This window comes from Falco rusticolus, chromosome 4, assembly GCF_015220075.1.
Source record: "Falco rusticolus isolate bFalRus1 chromosome 4, bFalRus1.pri, whole genome shotgun sequence".
Taxonomy (NCBI): Eukaryota; Metazoa; Chordata; class Aves; order Falconiformes; family Falconidae; genus Falco; species Falco rusticolus.
In genome coordinates, this window is record NC_051190.1 from 98406982 (window position 1) to 98429964 (window position 22983).

General features: G+C 43.5%; 1 protein-coding gene across 1 annotated transcript in view; it reads left to right on the forward strand.

The window, feature by feature from the left end:
- Positions 1-402: 402 nt before the first annotated feature.
- Positions 403-22983, forward strand: part of TMC2 (transmembrane channel like 2) — a 114960-nt gene continuing 92379 nt past the window's right edge. The window contains exon 1 of the mRNA XM_037383847.1: positions 403-433. Within this exon, the coding sequence (XP_037239744.1) occupies positions 403-433 (31 nt within the window). The remainder of the gene's footprint in view (positions 434-22983) is intronic.

Here is a 22983-nt window from a genome sequence, read left to right on the forward strand (position 1 = left end):
GAGCCAAACAGGCAGAGCATGGATCCGGCATTCCTTCCCATGGCACTGAGGAGTGCCATGCCAGATGGCCGATCCACCAGGAACTGTGCCAATGCAGAGTGCAAAGAGACTTCCTCTCCTCAAATATGTCAAGAAATAGGACTGAGATGAAAGGATGTCGGTCCAGACAATAACAAATAATCTTGGCACTCCGGCAGATTAACTGTTGGCAGTTTCAGTTATGTTAGGCATTTGTGGGCAGTACAAAAGGGAGATCTTCTTGCGTGGGGATTTGAAAGATGATGCTGTTCAACGGCTTTTAGGTGGTATACAGACAAAGCAGTGCAGGCAATACCAAAAATGCTTCATGCTTGTCATCCTTCAGCCAGGACAGCTAGAAAAATTCAGGTCTCGGTGCCCGACATGGAGCTAATGGAGATCTTTGAAATCAACTGTGAGTTCCAGTTGAAACTCAGTGGACCTGAAAGAAAGGACTAACAGCACACCATCTAACCCAAAAGGTGAACCCACCAATCTTTGGGTCCAGCCACAGTTTCTGTCTTTTTCTCTTGGCTCCAAAATCTCACTACATTTCATTGTCTTTGGAGTAAAAACAGCCACATCATTTGTGACAATCCTTACGTCCCCTGTACTCTTAGGAGAGCTGATTTATTGCATTAAATATATTAATGAAATTTGAAACCAGTGCTTCTCACCACCAAAATCCTGCTTTTTCATTCAAAAAGAATGGAACAACTCCAGAGGGATCCTCAGGACAAAAATGTTCAACCCAATCTTTTAAAAAAATACCCTACACATTCCATTCTTACCTCCAAAATAATTTCAAAGCAGCAACGCCATCATACTGTATTCAATCAGACACAGCAGTGACAAACCTATCTGGGTAGGAAATAAGCATAAGAATACAAGGCAAATTCTAGAATATGTTCTTTCTTAGACCTTGCCTTAGATTTCCATTTTCCCTGGCAGATTTAAAATTACTGTGAATGACTACAACCACTCAGAGGGATTCAGTTGCTTCCTCAGTATTAAATTCCCAGGACAAAATATGGCAGAACGACAGCAAGGATGACGGTATTGTGTGGATGACCAGCAGTGAGCTGTCCACATCCCACGTGTACACGCTAATTTAAAATTCTGAAGAAAATTCTGATCAAAGCATTAATTGTTGGCATTTAAAATGTTATAACAAGTCACTGCTTTTCATCGTCTGTGAAGTGGGAAAGTGTCACTTCAAATCTCTCTTGTTTTGTTCCAGAGATTTCTAGTAGACATGGATCCAGGATGTTAATGTTTGCATTTGTATTCTCTCTGCAGACAGCTAAATGTTTACCTCCTATGAATATTCAGTCTATAAAAATTCAGAACGCATTTTTCTCTTGCAGGCCAATAATTGCAATAATTTATTCACCAGATGAGCTGAAATACACAGAGTTGAGCAAATATCTATCTATCCATCTAACTACTTGGACAACTTCTTTAAATGCAAATAAAAGTCACGAAAAACATCTTAAAACATTTAATCTAGTGTGAATGAACTTCTATCAAGACTGGTCAAGGTGAAATACAGCAGAAGACAGCAGATAGGAGACAGCCAAGCTATTAGAGACTCCACTTTCCATTGGAAAGGAACCCAGAAATGCTATGTTTGTGCTTTAAATTTTACAAAAACAAGGAAATTTGTGGCTAGAGATTCAAACAACAGAAAAGTGGTGGCAAATCACAGAGGAGACCTGGGTAACCTTGCAGTGGTACACAACAGGGAACAGCAAGTGTCTCTAGCATGGGGTTATGGCAAGCTGCTGGTGCCATACAGGGCTTTGCTTCCAAGGAAGGACCAAGCTGTATTTCCAAAACCTCTGTAGGCACTAAAGGAGAGTACCTTTCATCGCAGGAGGGAGCTTCATCCCAGCTTTGCTACTATTGCTGCTGTAAGTATGTAATCATCAGCTTAACCTTTCTCTGAGTACCGCTACCTGTGCTATCAGATTCTGGGGTCAGCCCTAATGCTTCCTGCAGTTAGGAAGTCCTAACCTGCTCCCACTGCCCAGCTCTGCAGCTGAACTGCCAGTATAACTTTAGTCAATGGTAACAATCAGCAAAATGCATGAATTACACATCCTAAGATACCACCATTCACTCTAATTTGACAAGGTGGATTTTTCCTCAATGCAGCAGGCTGTCCAAAGCTTCCTGGAGGTCACCTGGAGCACTGGGACCTGGTGTCCCCTGGGTGGAGTAAAAGGCAGAAGTACATGCTGATAAAGGAGCTGACAAAGCAGAAGCCAAATGCAATTAATATGCATCAGAAAAGGCGTTTCTTGGAGAAATAGGAAACTATTACTGTTACTGAACAAGCAATTGCTGCTGCCTCATTAGGGTACAGTCCACATCCCTGGGCACTTTGAAATGTCTAAGAGAATTCAAACCAAGTTGAAATAAAACCTATGAGGGTAACAAGTGGAGACATTTTTATTGGGAATCTGAAAGATCTGGACCAAACTGTCCTAGAAAAATGAGAACTGGGGAAAAACATGCTAGCTGCTTTTCATGTTGAGTTTTCCCTGAAAGAACAGTCTGGCACAGCTGCCTGTCATACCAGGGGGCACAACGCTGTGGTCCCAGGAAATGCCTTCCAGCCCTGTATTCAAAGCATTGTGGTCCTGGAGTGTCCATCTGAGGCAGTAACTTAGTGACAGAAATAACCAACTCTTAAGAACAAGAAGATGAATGCCAACACTGAAGCGTGTTGGAAGCAATGCTTTCTTTTCAGAACCTCAATCTTCTGCGTGTGAAAGTCAGAGATTTCCAGAATGGTACAAAAGATGCTGGCAGGAAAGGACTCCCCCATTCCCCTCTCCCTGCCTGAGCAGAGAGAAGTCCTACAGAATAATGCATTATTCAAATACAAAATGCAGATCCACTAATAAACTTTTTAACATCAAAGGCCAATGTTACCAGTAGACTGCAAGCAAACTGCCAAGATTACAGAGCAATCTTCTTGTGAGGCAATCAAAAAAAAAAAAACAAAAAAAATGTAAAGCTGTTTTCCAGGGTGGATGAGTTTGTTCCCTTTTTGCAAATCCTGTGGTGAATTCTAGCAGGACCGATGAAGACCAAACAACAAGAAAAGGCACGCTTCATAATTACCAGCTACAACATGATCCCTCCATCTGCAAAGCAGCTGTAGCAGAGCATTAGGCCATGTTCTTCAACTAGCAGAGGCATCCACAGATACCTGATTCTGCCATGTGTGAGCACAATCTGGCAACATGCTGATGGGATGGACCTACTCTGATCACATGCATGAGGCTTTCATGAGCATACAGTTGTGAAGTGCTACCTGAAGCAGCTGGGACAGAAGACATAACTGGCATATCCCTCTAGGTAAGATTTTTAGAGCTAGTGCATTGGGATGAATTCATATTCACTATTTCTGTGAAGGGCTGCAATGAGTTGAGGGGACCAGCCCTCCTGAGCTAAACCAAATGCTCTTTTCCCACAACTCAGGATCTGCACTCTGATATATGGGAGTGCTGCCACGGGATAAGTCTTGTTATATGAAGATGTAAATGAGGTGACAAGAGAAATAAATCTGTCACAGCTACTAAGGAATACTAGAGGGAGAAAAAAAAAAAAAAAAAAAAAAAAAAGAGTCCTTAGGGAACCAGGGACAGAGCAACTTCCATTGGTTTCCTTCCAATGACTAACTCCTTCACAACTCTGAGCTCTGACTTTATGTCAGTGACAATAACTGCAGTGAGTTCTTCAGCTGCTCTCTGATCCAGCCTTTGAACATCTCCATGCTTATTTGGATTCTGCTATGTTCAACCTGCACAGCATCATATGCTGTGTATAATCACATTTATTAATTTATCTGGAAAAAGTTGTCTTCAAAATCAGAGTTAGTGACAGATTCTTTCCCCAGTGACCAGCAGTGACATTTTTCCATGATATTGCAACTTCTTTCCCTGTTAGCTAGATCCCCAAAATTCACAATGATTAGTTTTCTTCAAGAGAGGTGAATGTGCCACTGTAGGCCAATTTTATGAATATTTCTAGAACCAAAGTAAACAAATGAATATTTAAAGAGAAACTTTGATGTATTGTTATTTCCCTAATGCTGTTGTAAGCAGAAATGTCTGGACTTATTATTGTCAATACACTACCCTCTTGGTTCCAGTACAGAGGGCAGACACCACAGGTAGGCCTGAGATACAATTTAAGTACTTTACACATCAAATGACATACTACTTGAAATATCAAATGAGACAATAGCTGCTGAAAAGATCTTCCCACATGAATCAAGAAAAGCAAACAGATGGGGCCCAGAGAACCTGACGTATGTGTAGCCCATTTACTGCCTTAAGATTGTTTTCTGCTGCAGTACTTTGCTTTTGAACAACACATCTTTTGCTGAAAGACCGTGATCTTCAGAGTCTGCTGCAATAGATCCCAAAAGAGCAGAATGGCAGGTACCTCCTCAAACCCCTCCAGGGAAACATGGCAAGTGCTTGGTAACTGTGGATCAAAGTCTGAGAACAGTGTGAAATCCCAAGAGTAAATTTCAGATTTCCGAGGGGAAGCATTTGACTGGTCCAAGAGGGCCAGAGGTGCACAGTCACTGAGATATCTCTGCCTGCCAGGAGATGCTGCACTCTACTGGCTTTCCAGATTGTTTTAAACATCACTTGCTTCATCTGTGCCTTTCTGTATTATCATAATATCATAATGGACACTCGTTAAAAGAGAGCTTTTTCTGTCTTCGTTCAATGATGGAAATGTTTATTCTGCAAGCCTTCTTGTTGACGCTCTTTCCTTATCCTTTCTATCTTCTGTTATACCCAGGCTGAGAGACTGATGGGATAAGATGGTGGGGTTCCTTGCAAAGTTTACAATATTTGAACATCAAAGGTTTCAACAACTAAGCTTGAAGAGTAAGATGTTTTTGATACTTGTTAGACAAGTGTAGGTGGGTGCTTATCTGTCTAGCCTTTTACAACCATTTAATGCAGGGGTCCTCAAACTACGGCCCGCGGGCCAGATACGGCCCCCCAGGGTCCTCAATCTGGCCCCCGGTGTTTACAGAACCCCCTGTCCCACCCCCGCCGGGGGCTGGGGGGGGGGGGGGGGGGGGGGGCGGGGAACCAAGAGCCGCAGATGACTGCCTGCCACCTCATCCGCGCGCCGGCCCCCTGGTTAAAAAGTTTGAGGACCCCTGATTTAATGCCACAGGAAAGAACTTTTATTTTGCTTTTTGGCTGTGCATGTTACTGTGTCTGTGAGATTCTTGCTTGTGTCTTGTTTTGTCCCTAATTAATATGGAATTAAAATCAGTCCATTCAATGCTCACAAAAGCTTCTCCACTGACAACAAGGGAGAATGATGTGGTAGACTCTTCTGTAAATTGGACTTGCTAATGTGTTTCAACACTTCTCTACGAGGATGCTTTTCATGGTGGGAGGAAAGGAAGGAAGGGAGAGCAGATATTCCAAACATTGGCCCGTCTGCTTAATCTGCCAACAAATCAAGATTTACTGCTGACCTTGTTCACTAAGACAGACCATTGGAGTTGCCAGTGATGATCATGGGCATGAAGGAGCTCTCATCACAAAGTGCAGAAAGCTTTTGTGTGAATCTACTTCTCCCACTGAACTAGCTCACATGCCAACACCACATCAAGGATGCAAATCCAAATAGAGCCCTGAAGACATCCCAACACAGTTCTGCTAACACCACTGGTACATTGCTGGTTACAGGAAAACAAGCCCAGCTGGAAACTCACCAGAATGCTGGTTCTCACTCCTCAGCCCAACCTGGTGTTCCAAAGCTGGAATTTCCATTTTAATATTCATCTTTAATGTTTGGCAGACAAGTCAGCTAGCCCTTCATCAGAAAATCCAGTGGCTTCCTTCTTGTCTTCTTAAGAAACTTTCTACTCAGCCTTGACCACTGAGAAGTTGTCACTAAGATATTGTCATTTATCCAAGTCACCTCACCAAAACACCAAGATGAGGAACTCTGGGAACTTTCAAACTGGTTTTCTGCCTGTTCAGTTCAGTTTCATTTAATGACTTCTAACAAGTGAAAATAATAATAGTAATGAAAAAAATGTATCCCGTTTAAATGAAATTGTGCCCTTCAACTCTAACTGCAATCCTCAGCGAGGGACACAGGGTGCTGAGGAAGGCTGTGTAGCTTCAGTTTTGCTCTCTGGGTGGACTGCAGGGAACACAGACACTGCAAAATTTGTTTTAAGATCAGTTTTCCCCAAAATGCAATAGTTTCAAATATATAGCTCCTGGCTTTAGGAAGGCTGCATAGTGACTGGTAGGAAAAAAACAACAGCTAGTTTTCCAGGTCCCCCAGGGCATGTTCCAGTCAGATGTAGGACACCAGTGTAAGAAACAACCCACAGAACGGAACAGAAGGTGGTGGGGGTTCTGTATGCTTCCTGTTTTATATACTCTTTGCCTATCTATCAGCAGATCATGGGTTGAATCTTTAGTATGGACTTGGTATGGCCATGCCTATGTTCTGGGTTTTGGCAACCACCAGAGATGCAAAACTCATGACTGTGCATGACATTTCCAAAAAGCCTTTTCTAGAACATTCTGCCTTGGAGACAATCTCGTGCCTCCTTGCACCTCTACTCACATTTATTCCTTTTAGATACACCTTGAACAAAGAACAAGCTGAAAACACACATTCAGTAATAAGATCATTATTTTTTATGCCCAGTTTCAGGATATGGATAAGTCATTAATGGGACAGAGAATAAAGAAATCTACATCAGCAATAGTACAACCAAAATGGAAGTGTTTCAACAACGGATTCATCTAGTGTAGCAAAGTCTTAAAACACCTAGTCCCTTCTTTCAAAAAACTAATTTGTGAAGACTTAAGCAATGTGAGAACATTCATTTATGCAGCCTGTCCTATGAAAGTACAGCTGGACTGCAGAATTCAGAGAAATCCTTCTAAGGCAATCAGAAGCTGATGAGTTAGGATTTCATTGAAGCCCAAAAAAGCTGCCAGATGAAGTTTATGACTCAGGCCGAAACAAAGTTAATCTCTATTTTTAGACCTAGTGCTAGCAGGCATTTCTAGATTTAGAGCAAAATTTCAGCTGCAGTTGGGGGTTAAAGATTAGGTGAGGAAGTCTAACATTAGCTCTATCCCTTTAGACCCCTGTCATCTCCATCCTGCAAACTCATAGGTGCTTACTGGAGTGAGCTCTAAACCTGTAGCACATATATCTGCCACACCTGCCCCTTCTAGTCAGAGCCTCACACTTAATTCTTCTTTTAATGTGCCATTCCCAAGTTAAAACTAGAAACACAACCACTAACATACTCAGCCCAGTTACACACCACTCTTCTCCCATCCTTCTGGTATGGATTCCAGCCTGAACCCCAACATTATTTTGGGACATGGTCAAACCAAACTTTAGGGAGAAAGCATTTACAGGCACCAGTACCAAATATGTTTCCCCTTTGCCCCAGTCCAATGTCTAATCTCAAGCGCTGTTATTAGAACTTAAAACCAGTTTACAAATCTAGGTTTAATGGTAACACTGGTTTTTAAAGATCCTGTCTTCATTGGAGCTAGGGGCTAGTGTGGGATCAGGAGGTGTTCCTGGGCTGAATCTCAGGTTTGGAATGAGCAAAGGCTACACCAAAGCGAGCTGGGTCTGAAAGCAGGTGAGGATCATGCCTGTGGCTGGGTGAAGGCTTGGGCCGAGAGCTTTAACGGCTTCCATGCAGCGGTGCTGGGTGGGCAGCAGCATTTTCCTGCATTATCTTGGCATGTTGCCCCTGCTATACCCAGCAAGATCTGACCAGTGTTTGCCCTGTACATGCTTCACCTGTCCTCTGGCACTAATGCCCACATTTCTGAGCTACAGTAAGTGCACAGGCATGCTTTCCCCTCCACGAGTCTCTAAACCGATCGAAAAGGACATCAACTAAAAATTCATTTAAAGGAACAGTAAGGAAGTGTTTGACTCACAGGTAGGCTGACAAACATTGGGAAGGTTTTCTCTTGAGAACTGAAATTCCTAGTTTAGTTTCTTGCCAATTGAAATTAATGCCAGCTATAATTGCCCTTGAGTCATTGATCCAGCTCTGCGCTGTGGCCGCTTGGGTGTATTTGGCTTGTTTGAGCCATTGCGGTTTTCTTTTGTTAAGTATCAAATGGCTTTTATATTGTCTAGAAATGTGCTGCGTATCACTGGAAAAGGCTCTGGTACCTAGCATCAGTAAGTGCCTGCAATCATGTCTTTTTTCTTTTTTTTTTTAACATCTGAGCTATTTTTGAGCTGAACGGAGGGCTGAATGCTATAGCGTCTTCCTTCCTGTGAATACACCACTTATCTGATTAGTGAATATTGCAATAAATTATGCCCCCCTACAATAATTGTACATAACCTGCTGGAGATACAGTGTAGAAAAGGGACTGTGATTACAATAGGATGATTACAACCAGAATAGTTTACTTACAAGGTATTTTCAAGTCTTTTTGTGCAAGTTTTTATGTAAGTGGAACATTATCCTTACTCTAGTTTCATTATTCACTTTTCAGAGATAAAATATACAGATATATATACACACTAGGCACAAGCCTCTTCAGTTGACTGTATATTGTACCTCATGCTATGGCTGGAATGAAGCGGGACAGAAAGTGAAATCAACTCAATCTGATCGGGCCTCAGCTAAAATTTGGTCTCAGATTGGGCAGAACTTGGGGTGGTTCAGCTGAACGCCTCTTGCACTTCTCTGCTTTGATCTCAGATGATACTGAAATACCTTTTCCTCTTGCTGCCTCCTAAAGTGGGATTAAGATTATTTATGACGAGATAAGACAATATGCTTTATTCACACGTATTGCAATCCAGAATCTTTGATGCAAAAATGCCTCTAGGACCTGGGTCAACCACTTACCCTTCCCTTAAGGAAATCCTCCTAGTAAGATAGCAAGCAGTTCTGTCCCCTGGTCTCTGCTCCTCCTACACTCATGCAACCCTCATCAGTGCTGCTCTGATTTAGGGCAGCATATTTTTAGCAATACTGTGGCTTTGGAGTTGTGATGAAAAGGACTTACAGACTGTGGAGTCCCTGGTAATTCAGGGAGACAAAGCCGGAAATCCAACTGGTTTTGTCTCTGTTGGCTTGTGGTTGTATCTGCTTTCTTTAACATACAATTACTGTTTATGACAGATTGCAAATACATACGGTATGGGATTTATATGGTAGGTGCAAGGTCCTGAAGTTATTGCTGTAATTTTCCATTGAAAATAGCATTTAAAACAGAAAGCAAGCTTTCAGAAATGGATTAAATCCAGATGGTACCAGAAAGTTGATACAGTCTTGAAGTTTCCACAGCTGAGGGTGTCTGGTCTGCTGAAGTTAGAAAGGACCAGCATTTGTCTTAGGCCTGCATATGAAATAATCCCCTTTTTGGTCTCTAAAAGTCATACATTCAGATGCATGGGGTGCACCACTCACAACTGCGGAGCTGTTCCGCCCTTAAGGGCACCCCAGTCTGAGGGGTGGGATGACACCAAAGAGGACCTGGGGGACCCCCATGTCAAAAGCACATCACTATACAACGTGCTACCATGTGCGCTTTGCATGAAGCATGTCTGACAGCAATTCAGCTACGCTTGTGCAACGTTACACAGACCTGCCATGGAGTTAAAATTTCCCGTGAGTACAGCCACGTGGCTGCTGTGCCAGAGCTGGTACCTCTGCATCATTTGGTGTTGCACTGTGTGGCATTACTGTGGAGGGATGAAGCAGCCTGAGGGATCACTACACAAGAGCAGTTAACTCCAAAGACCCTGCACATGGCAGTCTCCTGCCTGATCTGGGACCAACAGTGCTACCACAAGAGGGGCAGAAGAGCAGCACAGCTGTGAAGTTCAGATCTGTTCACCTTAAACATGAGTCAGAAGTCACGATTAAAAAAACCCAACACTTAAAACCCTCAAACAGAGAAAAGGTCAGCTTCAGTGGATAAATGGCTCCTACAAACATTTCATCCATTATCACTGTGGGAATCCTTTCTTAGACTTTTAAGTGGTACTTGTAAACTTTGCCTTGTTCTGTGATGTGAAAATGCTTTATGTGTCTCTCTTACTAATTACTGAACATCTGAGGGAGCAGAAAAGACCAGTCAAAAAAAACCCCAGGTGCTTGGAAAGTCAAACACTGAAGAGCAATAAAGAAATTAGATGAGTTCTGCCATTTATGATTTTAATTACCGTGAGCTAATTCAGCTATGGGATAAACATAGAATTCAGATAAACGGGAATTGCCTTGCCTTATTTGAGCAAGACATAAGCTTGCCCACCACCAGACTACTGAGAACAGACAGAATACAGGAGTATGAATTTGATACTTGGTTTAAGGCAGCTGGAGAAAAGTTGTCATAAACCTGATTCTCACAACTACGTATTTCATGGAGAGTCTGGGCATTTCTACCCCTTCCACAAAGTCATGTGCCCATAGCAAGATTTCAAAGCTTCACTGGCATGTTACAGGATGAGAAGCAGCCAAGAGAATTATGTAAAAAAGAGTCATGTCCATATAAATTACAAACTAAAGCCCACAGCAGTATCTTTTTCATAATAGCATGATGATCCTGTCTGCCAGAAACCAACATCATTGGTAATGCTTATCTCTCAAAGCAGTTCTATGTATCAATTTATATTTCAGGCACTATCTTGCAATTAAATTTCTAGGCTTAAAATGCCTGTTTTCCATTCCCTCTGTCCTTCCAATTCTATGTCGTCCAAGATTAACAAATCCTCCTCTGTGGCAGCAAATTAATCAAGTTACAAAACAAAACTGTTCATTAGAGCTGCAGCACACCACAACTGCCATTAAAACCTCAATATTGCTATTTTTTGTCTTTAATTTTGTGGTGCTGTTTGCAGCAGTCTCTCCTCTAAGTATACACAACACCACAATAAATAGAGTGATACGCCCTCAACTGCAATGGGTATTGCAAGCTCGTGGCACATCAATGTGTTACGACACCAGAGCCCTTGTCTATGGGGTTTTTGATGTCTACAGTCTGCAAATTCTCACACACATGGGCTTGTGCAGGATTTGCCAACACTTGACCTGAAGCATCCTGTTAGCCCATGTTCACTGATGCTTTGCTGCAGAGGATAAGCAGAGATGCAGCTGCACTGCTGGCTTTAGCAGTGACCTTGCCAGTGCTCTCTCTCACTGTCCAACCACCCTTTTCTGGCCTTTTCTGCACCGCCCCGTACCCCACCCACCCCCCACCCCCCTGCAAAATCATTAGTCGTCTTCCTTCCTGATCCTTCACCTCTTTGGAGAGAGCAGGCTGACCTAGCAAACAGTGACGAGTTATGCAGGAACTCCTCTGTCCTCTACACCAGGGTTTTGTAAGCTGGCTCAGGCATGGACGGGCTACCTTTCCTACCCTCATAGCCTTAGGGAATGTCCTCTGGAAATTCATAACCTCAGCTCCACAGGAGATTTAATTTCTAATTAAAAATTTCTACATTTTTTGTTTGTTGGTAGGAATACATGGAATTTTAAACTCATTCTGCAAAGGTAATACTGTAAAGCAAGAGACAACCTTGCATTTTATATAGAAGCAAGATGGTGTCTTTTGCTTATATAGAAAGTAATGACAAAATTCCATGGTTTTGGACAATTGGTATAAAAATACAAATTGTGTCTTATCTGCCTGCCTCTGTTCAAGCAAAAGCTGAGCTACTTCGCTCAAATGTGGAAGCTGAAACATATACCATGGTAGCCTGCTCCTAGACATCTCATTTCACATTCAGCAAAGAAACAAAACAAGAAAGCAAAACTGCAGCCCTAAAACAAAATATGGACATTGGCCCTCCCAAGGAGTGGCTAGGTCCCCTGGGAGTCTACTGGACAATGCAGCAACCCCATCAAGAAATCTCCTCAAACCCTGCAGTTTGCCCAAGTCAGCTGTTGCATGAAGCATGGGAAGGAGCCCTTGGGTTATGCACCTCTGACTTGCAACTGAATTATGCATAACTTTAAACATGCAAAATGAACCTTGGCCTCCAAGTCTTGCTATATTAAGAAGCCCTTTATACAGCTTAAGCTTAAGCAATAAGGTCTTAATCTGAGGGCAGCAGAGCTTTGAATTTAGCCCCTATGAAAGGCACCTGGGCTGGTGTAGGCTGCCATCCTGACTTGATCAAGACAAAGAAACCAGAGCTTTGCTGCAGGACTTTCCACCACATCCCGCTCCCACTCTGAGGCACAGAAGGCAGATCAAAGGCACAGCAGAAGGTACAGCTCAAGAAACCACAGTCCTCAGAAATGCTGGGAAATCATCACGACTCAGGCAAACTCACCTGTCCTCCAGGAAAAGCCTCTGCAGTGTCATTTAAAAGCACCTTCTTGCCTTCCACCACTCCTTACTTAACTGTGCAAAGGGGAACACAAGGAAACTGCCCATGAAACTTTCTTTTCTATAGCACACAGATCCCCAACTCTTGCTTATAAAATAACTGTGATAATCTTGTAGCTTCCTTGCTTAAGTAGTACAGAAGAGCAATTCGGTTCAAGCTTTCAGATCTGAAATAGTCTCCAGCACTCAGCTGCTCTGGTTAAATATACATCAGCAGTACTCATGCATTACTAGCAACCTGAACGACTAAACAAAACACTTCCTTACACAGTCCTGGTGTGTATTTTGTAAGTTGTAACAGTACGTGGCCTATTCAGTTGTGTAATGTCCTAGCTCTGTCAATGAACCATAGTCATCCACTTGGCTTGCTCATAATATTCCAGATTAAAACATACCCAGAACCACGGGGGCATTTTTTGTGATGCCCACAGGAACAGCAGCATACCCTGTCTTTGGTCTTGTGTACACACCAACTTTTTCAGCTTTACCAAACACTTCAGGTCCTGAACAAGGACTCGAGGACTGATCAAAGAGTTTTCCTTGCAGTTACCAGCAAGACTGTAACAGCCTTCTGCTGAAAACCAGAAGCACTGGCACTACGCAACTGCATGCTGCAGCCCTGCTCTCCCCACTGCCCTTCTTGTGTCTCCATCTCCTGCTGCCCACCCACATGCTCGCAGCCCGCCGGGAACCCCGTGCTGAGGCCATGCCAAGCAAATAGCTTCTCCCCAGGCATGCTGCGGGATCTGCTGGAAAGCTGGAGCGGTGTTTAGCTCCCCACATAGTGTCAGGAACTGGGACCTCCAGGGTCCTGCTCCCCTGCCTGTGCAAACACCTGGAGCTGGAAGCCAGAGCCAAGCAGGGAGGATGCCGAGAAGATACACATGCAGGTGATAAAAACCAGAAGTTAAAATTAAACTGATTCTGTATGAGAGCCTGCAAGTGTAAATTAGTCCTGTCTGATGGGAGAAGCATTACAAAATGAAAACAGTGATCTTCATCCCAGTGCTGGGGTGTGAGGAGGAGATGAAACACTCACTTAGATGCTGTGGCTCTGTCCCTGATGGAGAACCTGAACAGTGCATCAAGAGTATGGTGGTAGGATGGCTGGAGACATCTCTACCAGCTTATCCAGCTACAGCTTTCCCATCCTCTGCATTTCTTTTCTCAGGGGACCGCTCTCTTTCCTTTGGCGATACTTGTGATGCTGTGATTATTTTTTTTTTCCCAGTGTTTATCAAAAAGATCATCAAAGTAACAGTTTTGCCTTAGACTTTTCCTGCTCATTTGTGTGTGTGTTTGTATACTTGGGTGTATCTACAGTAAAGAATACAGAAGCAAATTAGTTGACTGTTCCCTTCATTCCTGGTGCACATACATGCATTTTTATGTAATGACCTCCTTCAAACTGGCACCACACAGAAAGAAGATCTGGACCCAAAACATCCTTCTGTTAGCACTGGCAGACTAGCTATGCAAAGGAGCTAACAGCTGCATACTACATTTCTTCAAAATTTATAGGTTGCTATTAAACCAGCTCTGTCACGGTGTAAGTGGCTAAAAGTTTAGGGCTTTCCTTATTTATTTTCATTGCTTCAAACTTTGCAGATTCATTTTCAATTCTTCCTTAGGGAGCCACATTTTAAACCTCTCTCAAGGTGTGATGCAGCACTGGAATCATTCTTCTTTAGCTAGGCAGTAACTTTTCCTTGACCTGCTCTTACTTCCTTCTCCTCAGCACATGCCCCTGCCTCCCTTTCCCTGCCTACACAAGGAACTTCAGGGTTGCTTTGATGCACTTGCTCTAGATGTGGGGAAACAGAGGCTCAGGCATCACAGCTTGCAATCTGAAGCTGTTCGGTGACCATGGCAGGGATAGCAAATGTTTGGGCTTCTTCAGAGCTCAGGTCCTCACTCCTTGCTCCCCTCCCACCCCTTGCAGGGCAGAAGAGGGCACACCAGTTCTACCATGCCCCATGCCCACTCTCCTCTTAGGCACCCAGTACTCCCTCTTCCCCTGGGATTTTGAGAAGCCAGGCTACTTTGGCAAAACAAGGGCCACATCTCTTCTCCATGGCTCTAACAAGATGGCATAGGGTCAAGTCATAACCTTATCTCTAAATCTTCTCTAAGTGAGATTCAGTTCAGTTTCGTTTAAAAGCCAAATGTGGCCAGGAGGAAATATTATTATTATTTTGTCCTTTAAATAATTTAAGGAGGATCCCAAAAAAAAGTTGCTGGTCAAGCATTTTCCAGGCTGGCTTACAGCTTTGGGAATCCAACTTAGAACAGTTTTAAAGAGGCTGATTTTCCACATGTGCTTAGTACCCACTTTCTGCTGAAAGTCCTACTTTTTACAAGTGCCTGTTAAAGGGGAAGGTATAAAAACACCCAACCTGACCAGTGTACTAAGAATCCAATCTTGGTTTCTATTTTGTCTCCAGCCAAGACACTCAGAGACACAAAAAATTTCTATGAGCCAACAAAAGTCTCCATGACGGAATATACTACTGCAGAAAATACTGGGTTCAGAGCCCTGGAGATTAGGAGCCATTACTTAGTGACAGCTCAGCTTTCACAGTGGAAGCAGGAAAAAGCTGTTTCACAAAATAGGTATATTATAAATACATTTCCTTCCAATCACTGTGAAATCAGTCCATAAGTGGATGAGGAGATCTTCAGACACAGCTCCACTGATCAGCTGTGGTCCACTGCTTTGCTTCTGATCTCCTAGCAGATATGTAGCTCTCAGACATGAAAAATTCCTGAATATTCCTGATTAGCATGGCTTTTTCCATGAGCAAGATTATTTATTTCTTAGCAGGTCATATGTTTGCTTGCTTCAGCACTGTCTTCCATGCATCTTCCAGTCAGAGTACCAATCAAGTGGAAATTGCCTGAGATAAAATCTTCAACACAAAAGCAGAAACCTATTTCTACCCGATCAGCAAATTCCCGTTTTTTGGTTATAAACTCTTTGGTGACTTCTGGTCTGTATTTGAACCAGCCCATTGACTACAGTGAACAGAACATTTTATCATCATTATCTGGAGTTTGTTCTTTCTGCGCCCCAAAGGAATTGCACCTGAGCTTTCAATATGTTTCAAAGTTCAGCTGAGCTAAAAATGGCAAAGATCAACACTGAGACTTTAGAGAAATCACTGAAAGCCTTCTTGGAGCAGCAACAAATATTAAAGGCTGTTATCCTTGTTTAAATGCTGTTGATGAACATGACTCAGCCCTTTCCCTGAGGCCAGTTCAGAGTTTTGCATCTTGTCAGTGTTGAGTGACTATCTGGCCTGCTTTGTTTATGGATGGGCTGTTTGGGTTGATGTTGGAAAGAAGAGATGTGCATGAATAACTGCATGGAAAAACATGAGTCTGTGCTCTGTCCAAGCTCTGTGGCAGCCAGAAATACCAGCCAAACCAGTGCCAAACTGGAGACTGTGCGGCTGTATCAGCATGGCACCAAGCTTGAATGCTCTTTTCATGAGGGCTTGACTTCCATAGCCTGTGATTAGGCAACTGGATATTGCATATTTTGAACTTAGCAAGGCCTTTGGCTTTGACTCCCACAGTCTCCTTATAACCAGACTGGTGTGGTATCAACTGGATAACTGGAATATAAAGGGGATGGAAACCTGGATGCTCAAAGGCTTGTGACCAGCAGAATAAAATCCATCCGGCAGCCCACTAATACTCGGGCCAATGTTGTTTAACACCTTTGTTAGCACCAGAACAGGGGAATGGAGTAAGTTCTCAGCAAGGTCACGAAACAACACGAACCTGGGGGAGCAGCTGGCACACTGCTAGGTCAGGCTGCTATTCAGAGAGCTGGGCAGGCAGGAGAGAGGGTAGATGGGAACATCACAAAGTTCAACAAAGGCAAATGCAAAGTCCTGTGGTGGGGATGCGATAACCACCTGCAGCACCACAGGCTAGGGCTGGCTGGCAAGCATGGATGAGGCTAGATCTGGCCTCCCAGCCCACACGCACTGAATGTTGCAGGTGGAGTGCAGCCAGGTCCTGCAGCAGCCATCTCAGGGCACCAGCCCTGTGAGCTGCCATCTGCAGCAGAGCTCATCAGGAGGTGAAACACCATGCAAGAAGCGGGGCTTCCCCCATGCAGGCAAAGCTGATGTAGCGAGCACTGCTCCATATTAGCCAAGTGAAGTAAATACAGACCTGACTTCCTCTATTCCACCGTGAGAAAAACAAAGATACACAGGAGAAAAGGAATGGAGGTGCTGTGGTGCTGCTGTGTCCCTCGCACAGCCCTTGGCAGCTTCCCTGGATCAAAGGACAGTTCCCTTCCCTGTCTGGGGCAAGCCCACTGCCACCTGCCCCAGCCAAAGTCCCCAATGGGGATCAGTCTGCTCCAGCAGCAGAAAGAGATGCCTGTACCTGCATCTGTGAAGGCTCAAGTCTTCCAGTATTTCTTACCCAACCTGAGGGCTGTGTCCTGCACCCTTTCAGCTCACAGGGAAAGGCAGAAGGCTTCTGTTGGAATTTTGAGAAGACCAAGGCTCAGTGCAGAGCCTCGCAGAGCGTGAGCTCAGCAAGTAACATGCTGGCAGAGACTCACATCTGAGGATACACCAGCAGAATAATGAACGTGTACGTGCTAGCTCATGGCACATGCAGTTAGCTCAGGCATCGACAACACCCTTAAGTCCACAACTCAACTAATATCCCATTTCTCATCCAAAAGAGTTTGAGGTCACTGAAAACATTCAGTCTTTAAATTTCTTGACCACATAATTTGCTTTCCTCTTTCAGCCTTGGGATAAAACATTTACTGCTAGCTTCGGTATAGCTATTGCTTTGTGACTCCTCTCAAAATGAAGGAAGTTGAGCAATGGTATATCCCTCTGTTATATACTGCTATCAATTTAAAATGTTTCTGTGATATTTCAGAAAACTCTTCTTTCACAACCTCTTCCTCTATCTGAATAGCAATTTGTTTGGCTCATTACTTAGGAAAACACTTGCCATGTAAAATCTACTACTTCAAAGCAGGGTTAATATGTACTCAAGGTTATATTGCTCTGTTATTAGTAACACTAACATATATAGGGAGAAAATTACATTACTCTGTTATTACTAACACTAATATATTTTGAGAGCTATACTTACATAAGCAGATGGATAAGGCTTAACCCCACATGCTTTTGTGCAGAAATCAGACTCCAGTACAGAAAAATGCTCTATTTTGCATTTAGAAGAACTGAATATTTGGCTGTAGAGGAAATGCGGTTTTGCTTTGTAAGCAGAGGTTAGTAATTATCAGACTTGCCCATGGCTGTTTCACTGGAGGTAGGAATATGAATACATTCATATTTACTGGTGCTTTATAGGGAATTACAGGTCATGCTAACACACGTAAATTCAGTTTCTGCTTGAATTAATTGCTATAAATGCAGACAACCCAATACAAAATTTTCAGTTAAATTGTCAGACATAGAAATGGAAATACATAGAAACGCCTTCCCTGAAAAAAAAAATTAAATTATTTCAAAATAAGACAGACCTATTTTCATTTTCTGTCATCATATAACTGCTTTGCCTTCTGTCCTCCTCCTCCTCCTCCTCCTCCATTTGTGCCTTCCCTCTCTCTGCCCCCCTTTTACCTTTCAGAGCTGCAGCATCTGCAGCATTACCCACAGCTGAGCTTCCCCATAACTGGCTCGAGGAGAGCTGATAGCAGCTCACCCTTAAATCTAGAGTGTACAGCAGCTGCGTCTGTGCTGGTGTTTCAAAGCAGGCAGCGCACAGAAAGGTTCAGGAGAGATAAAAAGCTACTGAAATGCCAAGGTAGGAGGAGTAAAAATAACTCCTGCGAGTGTGAATGATCCTCGGCACACCAGGAATGCTGAGAAAACCAGCGCCATGGGGTCTTGCCTTGCCACATCCAGAGCGGCTGAAACCTCTCCATGGAGGCAAAGGTCCCTGCCTGTAATTTATAATTAACATCTATGCTGCTGCAACACCTATGGGCTCTCATGAGGAGCCACAGCCTCCCTGTGGAGCAGAAAGCCCATGCCTGCCCCAAGGACCTCGTTACAGTGCCTGTTTGGGAGGCAGATGTCCACAGGGCAGCCTGGGGGGTAAAGCAGGGAAGGGGAGGTAGTGCTGCCCCGCACGATGCACGCCAGCCCCCTCCCCAGCCAGCTCAGGGTTATCTAGATCCGTGCAAAGGGCAGAGGGAGATCTGCTGGAATAGTTTTTCTGAATCTAGCTTTACCATCATTATCAGGGTTCGGTTGGTGGTTTTTTTTTTAGTTTTTTCTTCTCTTCTTAACTACAAAGAGCAGCATAGAGGAAAGCAGGAAAGAATTTCTTTGAAGATTTAGCAAAGAAGTGACAGCAGATGATGCTCTCAGCTGAGAGGAAGCAGGGGGACACAGCTTCCAAGTGTTGAGGGATGGGGAGGGAAATAGGATACAAGAAGTCCTTGGGTTACAGCAACCCCATATCTGGTCCCACTGGCAGAGGCCCCTCATCTGCAGCCAACCCCTGTAGTGGGGATGAAAGACAGATCAGTGCTTCGGGAGGAGAGATTTCTTCCTGCACAAGCTGGGGGATACTTTCCCTTCTCAGAAAGAAAGTGGGAGGCTGCCTTCTCCTGGGAGTTTGGGCTGCATTTCTTTCCTCTGGACAAGTAAATAAAATAAGATTCACGTATAATCATTGCAGTCCTTGATGTCCACCGAAAGCTTTAGGGACTTCATATGGGCATTATCATGTATCTCATTATCACACTAAATCTCAACAACTCCCAAAGTCGTCAATATTCAGTTAATATTTATTACATCTGCATCTTTGCTAGGGAAATGCAGATGAGGTTTTCTCTGCAGATCTAACTATCAGAAGGAGTTCTGTGTTCTCTACACAAGAAAATACAGCAATGATACCCAGAGAGGTTTTAATTTTATTTTAATAGTAACTTTTTTTTCCTCCCTGTCTTTCCTTCTGCTGATTTTCAACCCTTCCTCTCAGATCAGGACCTCAGTCAAAGCACAGAGCTAAACTGTCCTATAATTTCTTTTGCTGGCTCCAAAGTTAAAAAAGCTTCAGAAAGTCAAAGAGAAAAACATAAAAGTGAAAAGTGAGGGGGAAAAAAACCACCAAGCTGCTTGTGTCCCTTTAATTTCACATTTAATGACACAAAGGGAAAGAAAGGGGCACATGAGAGCTCCTGTCTTGGTGAAAAATCTACAGGTAAAAAGAAGAAGTTGCTCATCTTGAAATACTTCTGAAGGGAAATTGTTGACTGCTGCTACAGAAACATGCCTGTACTTCTCGTTTCTTAGTAGCAGATGTGGTGCGCTGGCTCTAGCTGCATGGGATCAATGTGAGCAGAGCTGCTGGGGACTGCAAGAATCCTCTGCTCTGAAGCGGCAGTGCCACAAACCGCATCTGTGCTTCCAAAGAATAAAGAAAAAAACCCTGAAAGCAGCAGCATGTGGGACATATGCCTGGTGTATGGTACTTTCACAACCAGAGAAGCAATTTCTGCTTGAGCATTAAATCTGCAGTCTTTTGCTGGTAGCGGGGAAGGGGTCAGGGTGAGGAGCCAGTCAAATACAAGCTGTTTGGTGTATTCACTCTGACAGTCCCTCCCAGGCTCTTTATCCTCCTGTTCTTCTCACTCCTGAGACCTCCACACTCCCTTAACTCGCCTCCTCCCACTGGCAGATGGTTTGAGGTCTGGGAGCCTCTACAGTGTCACGCTGTCAGCACTGCAGCCGCTGGGAGGAAATGTATCTCGGGAATTAACAGGGACCTTGCTGTAAAAGAACAAACTGACACCAAAATCATCTCACCTGAGGTAAGGAACCCCCAAATAATGATCATCTCCCAGCTACCTTGAGCTGGAATGTGAGGGGAAGGTGGCTGTCCATAAGCATGTTGTCTTTGCAAAGCTGTGCTAATGTTCACATTCAGAAAGATGTTCCTGAGGGTAAAGACAGGGAAATCACCTCTTGTCTTCCAGCAGGGAAGGGCTGGAAAGTATCTTTAAAGTCAGAAGGAAACAGAGTAGAGAACTGCTGCTGCAGATGAGAACAACGTTAGGTGTGTGCAGATGGTCAGTAAATTCCCTGGTCAGCAGAAAGGGGAAGGCAGTAGCTCTGGGCAGATCCAGTACGGGGAGAATCGGGTCTCTGTCACTGCAGAGCCGGCTGCAGCCGGCCAAACAAGCACACAGGACCCTGGCTGCAGAGCTGGCGGCAGCCCTGGGTATATGGCTCTTGTCATTGGGTGGGCAATTGCCTTTCCCAACGTGAATCTGTCTTGGCCGAGAGTCACAGACTCTGCCTAAGTGGGAAGGGCCCCCACGGGACATGAGCCCAGCCCTGTTCCTGTGTCTGGCCACCCTGGGTTAAAAGATTTTTGCCCTATGAAAAAGGCTGTTCTTTACAGTTAATCAAAGTCCCTCTTTTTCCAGCTTGCATCTGCTGAAGAATATTAGGTCGAAATGTCCAAATTCTCTAAAATGACAGGAGTCCACTCTGAGAAGGCTGTACCATGTCCATTTTTTACTTTGATTTCTACTGCAATCACTTGAGAGGACAGAATGGGAAGTAGAATAATTTAGATACACAGAGTAGGAAGATGTAGAAGGAAAAAAAAATAATTACAAGCTACCTAACAAAAGAGGATTAAATCAATCACCAGAGGACAACTGGTTCTCTTGGGAACCCCAACAATGAAATCCACAAATTTAGGACAGGCTAAGAAAGACTGGATGTGAGACCAGAGATAAAGGTCTGGAGATTACAACAGAAGCAAAATTAGTAAAATGGTAAGCTCCGATTCAAATGATACAATCCATGAATGTCCTAAGGATCCTGTAAAAATGACACTGAGGAAAGTTATTCAGAAACACTTAGTAGCCTGAAAAGTCTGGTCTTCCTCACAGACCCCCAAAGGCAGACAATGAGCCATTCAGAGGTGGTTTATACATACAAATAAATCACCTCTTTGTATTATTTCATAACTATCTTCACACGACCGGGAAATCATGATGTGTTACAGAAAAACAAGTCTAAAACTTTTAAATGTATCAGCTCAAAAAATGGACTTTTACCATAAATATTAAATGAAAACCTGCAGCTGAGTGAACATCCTTTGTCATTTCTCATCATAATCACATTTTCATAACTGGAGTAACTATTTCATAGAAATAAAGCTAAGTTCTTGTTCTTAAAAACTGACTTTTCTCAGATTTAGAGAGGAAAATCTATTTCCAAAATCAGAACAGGCATGCTGCCCTTCAATTCACAAGTTCAACTGTGGAATAATAAAAAAAAAAAAAAAATTGAGAGAAATGCTTTCACAGCAAGCCCTCGCAGAGTCCCAGCTGTTGCAGTTGCTCTGCCTCCATTGCAGGAACCTCACCCAAACCTCTTCTCCAGACCCTATAACCCAAGAGCTACAGCTTTTTTATCGACAATAACAAATAGCACAGCATCTCAACTGCTTCAGATCAAGGTAGGGTGAAAAAAAGGCACATCTAAGTGAAACCCAAAGGTTTCCAGGCAAAATCTTTACCTTCAACAAACCTTGACAAAAGCACCGCAACTAACATCCAGGCTTTTGTTAAAAGACAGCAGTTTACTAACTACAGACAGAAGAAGGTCCTCAGATGTTTATTTTTTTTTCTCAGAAGAATATGCCAATACACATTGCTAGAGAAAAGAGTGTCACCAAGTGGTGATCAACAGCCCTCTGACACGGTCCTCTGGGTTTGCTTTCCAACTGGGTACTGAAAGAGCCCAAACTTCAACTTCTACCTGCCATGGTAGGGATCGATCATCCTCATTTGTGTACCCATGTGGCTTTCTTCTGTTGCTCATCCCTGAAATCAGCTCTGAATACTACAGGTCTGTCTCACTGGGTACCAATGAGACCAGAGCCCAGGCTCTGATGGCTGTCCCCCATAGAAGTCAACAGCATAATTTGCAGCCAGCTTCCCACTAGTGTGCAGTAGTTTATTACCTGCAAACAGGTAACAAACTATCAGAAGCAGAAACCTGAAAGAAGGACCCAGTCATTCATCCTTGCAGGAAAACTTCTGAAAAATGGCAGCCTTTACTCTAGAAAAAGAGCATCTGACAGATGATATGGGAGAACTACTGTAAATATGTAATGAGATGTCAGGAAGAAGCTGGGAGTCAATGACATCAAATATTCAAAGAGGAAAAAAAGATAATAATGGGCTTACAAGAAGAACATGGGGGAAAAGGAGGCCCTGAGTGCAGATCGACAGTAGGAGTCGATTCACAAATCAGTCAATCAACAGTGAACCAACATAAAAAGCATAAAATACCTGTTTGGGGTCCCATGCACCCCTCATCCCAAATGCTCCTTGCCAGGCTGACACAATAAAGTTGCTTGTACTAAGCAAGAAACTCTGAAAGGTGGAGTATGATGGTAGTCCTGTAGTGAGGCAACGTTCCCAGTCTCATTTCTTACCAAGATGTGCACATTCAGATGTAACTGGTTCATTTATAGTAATGCAGTTGTAAAGATTTTAATTCCACTTCAG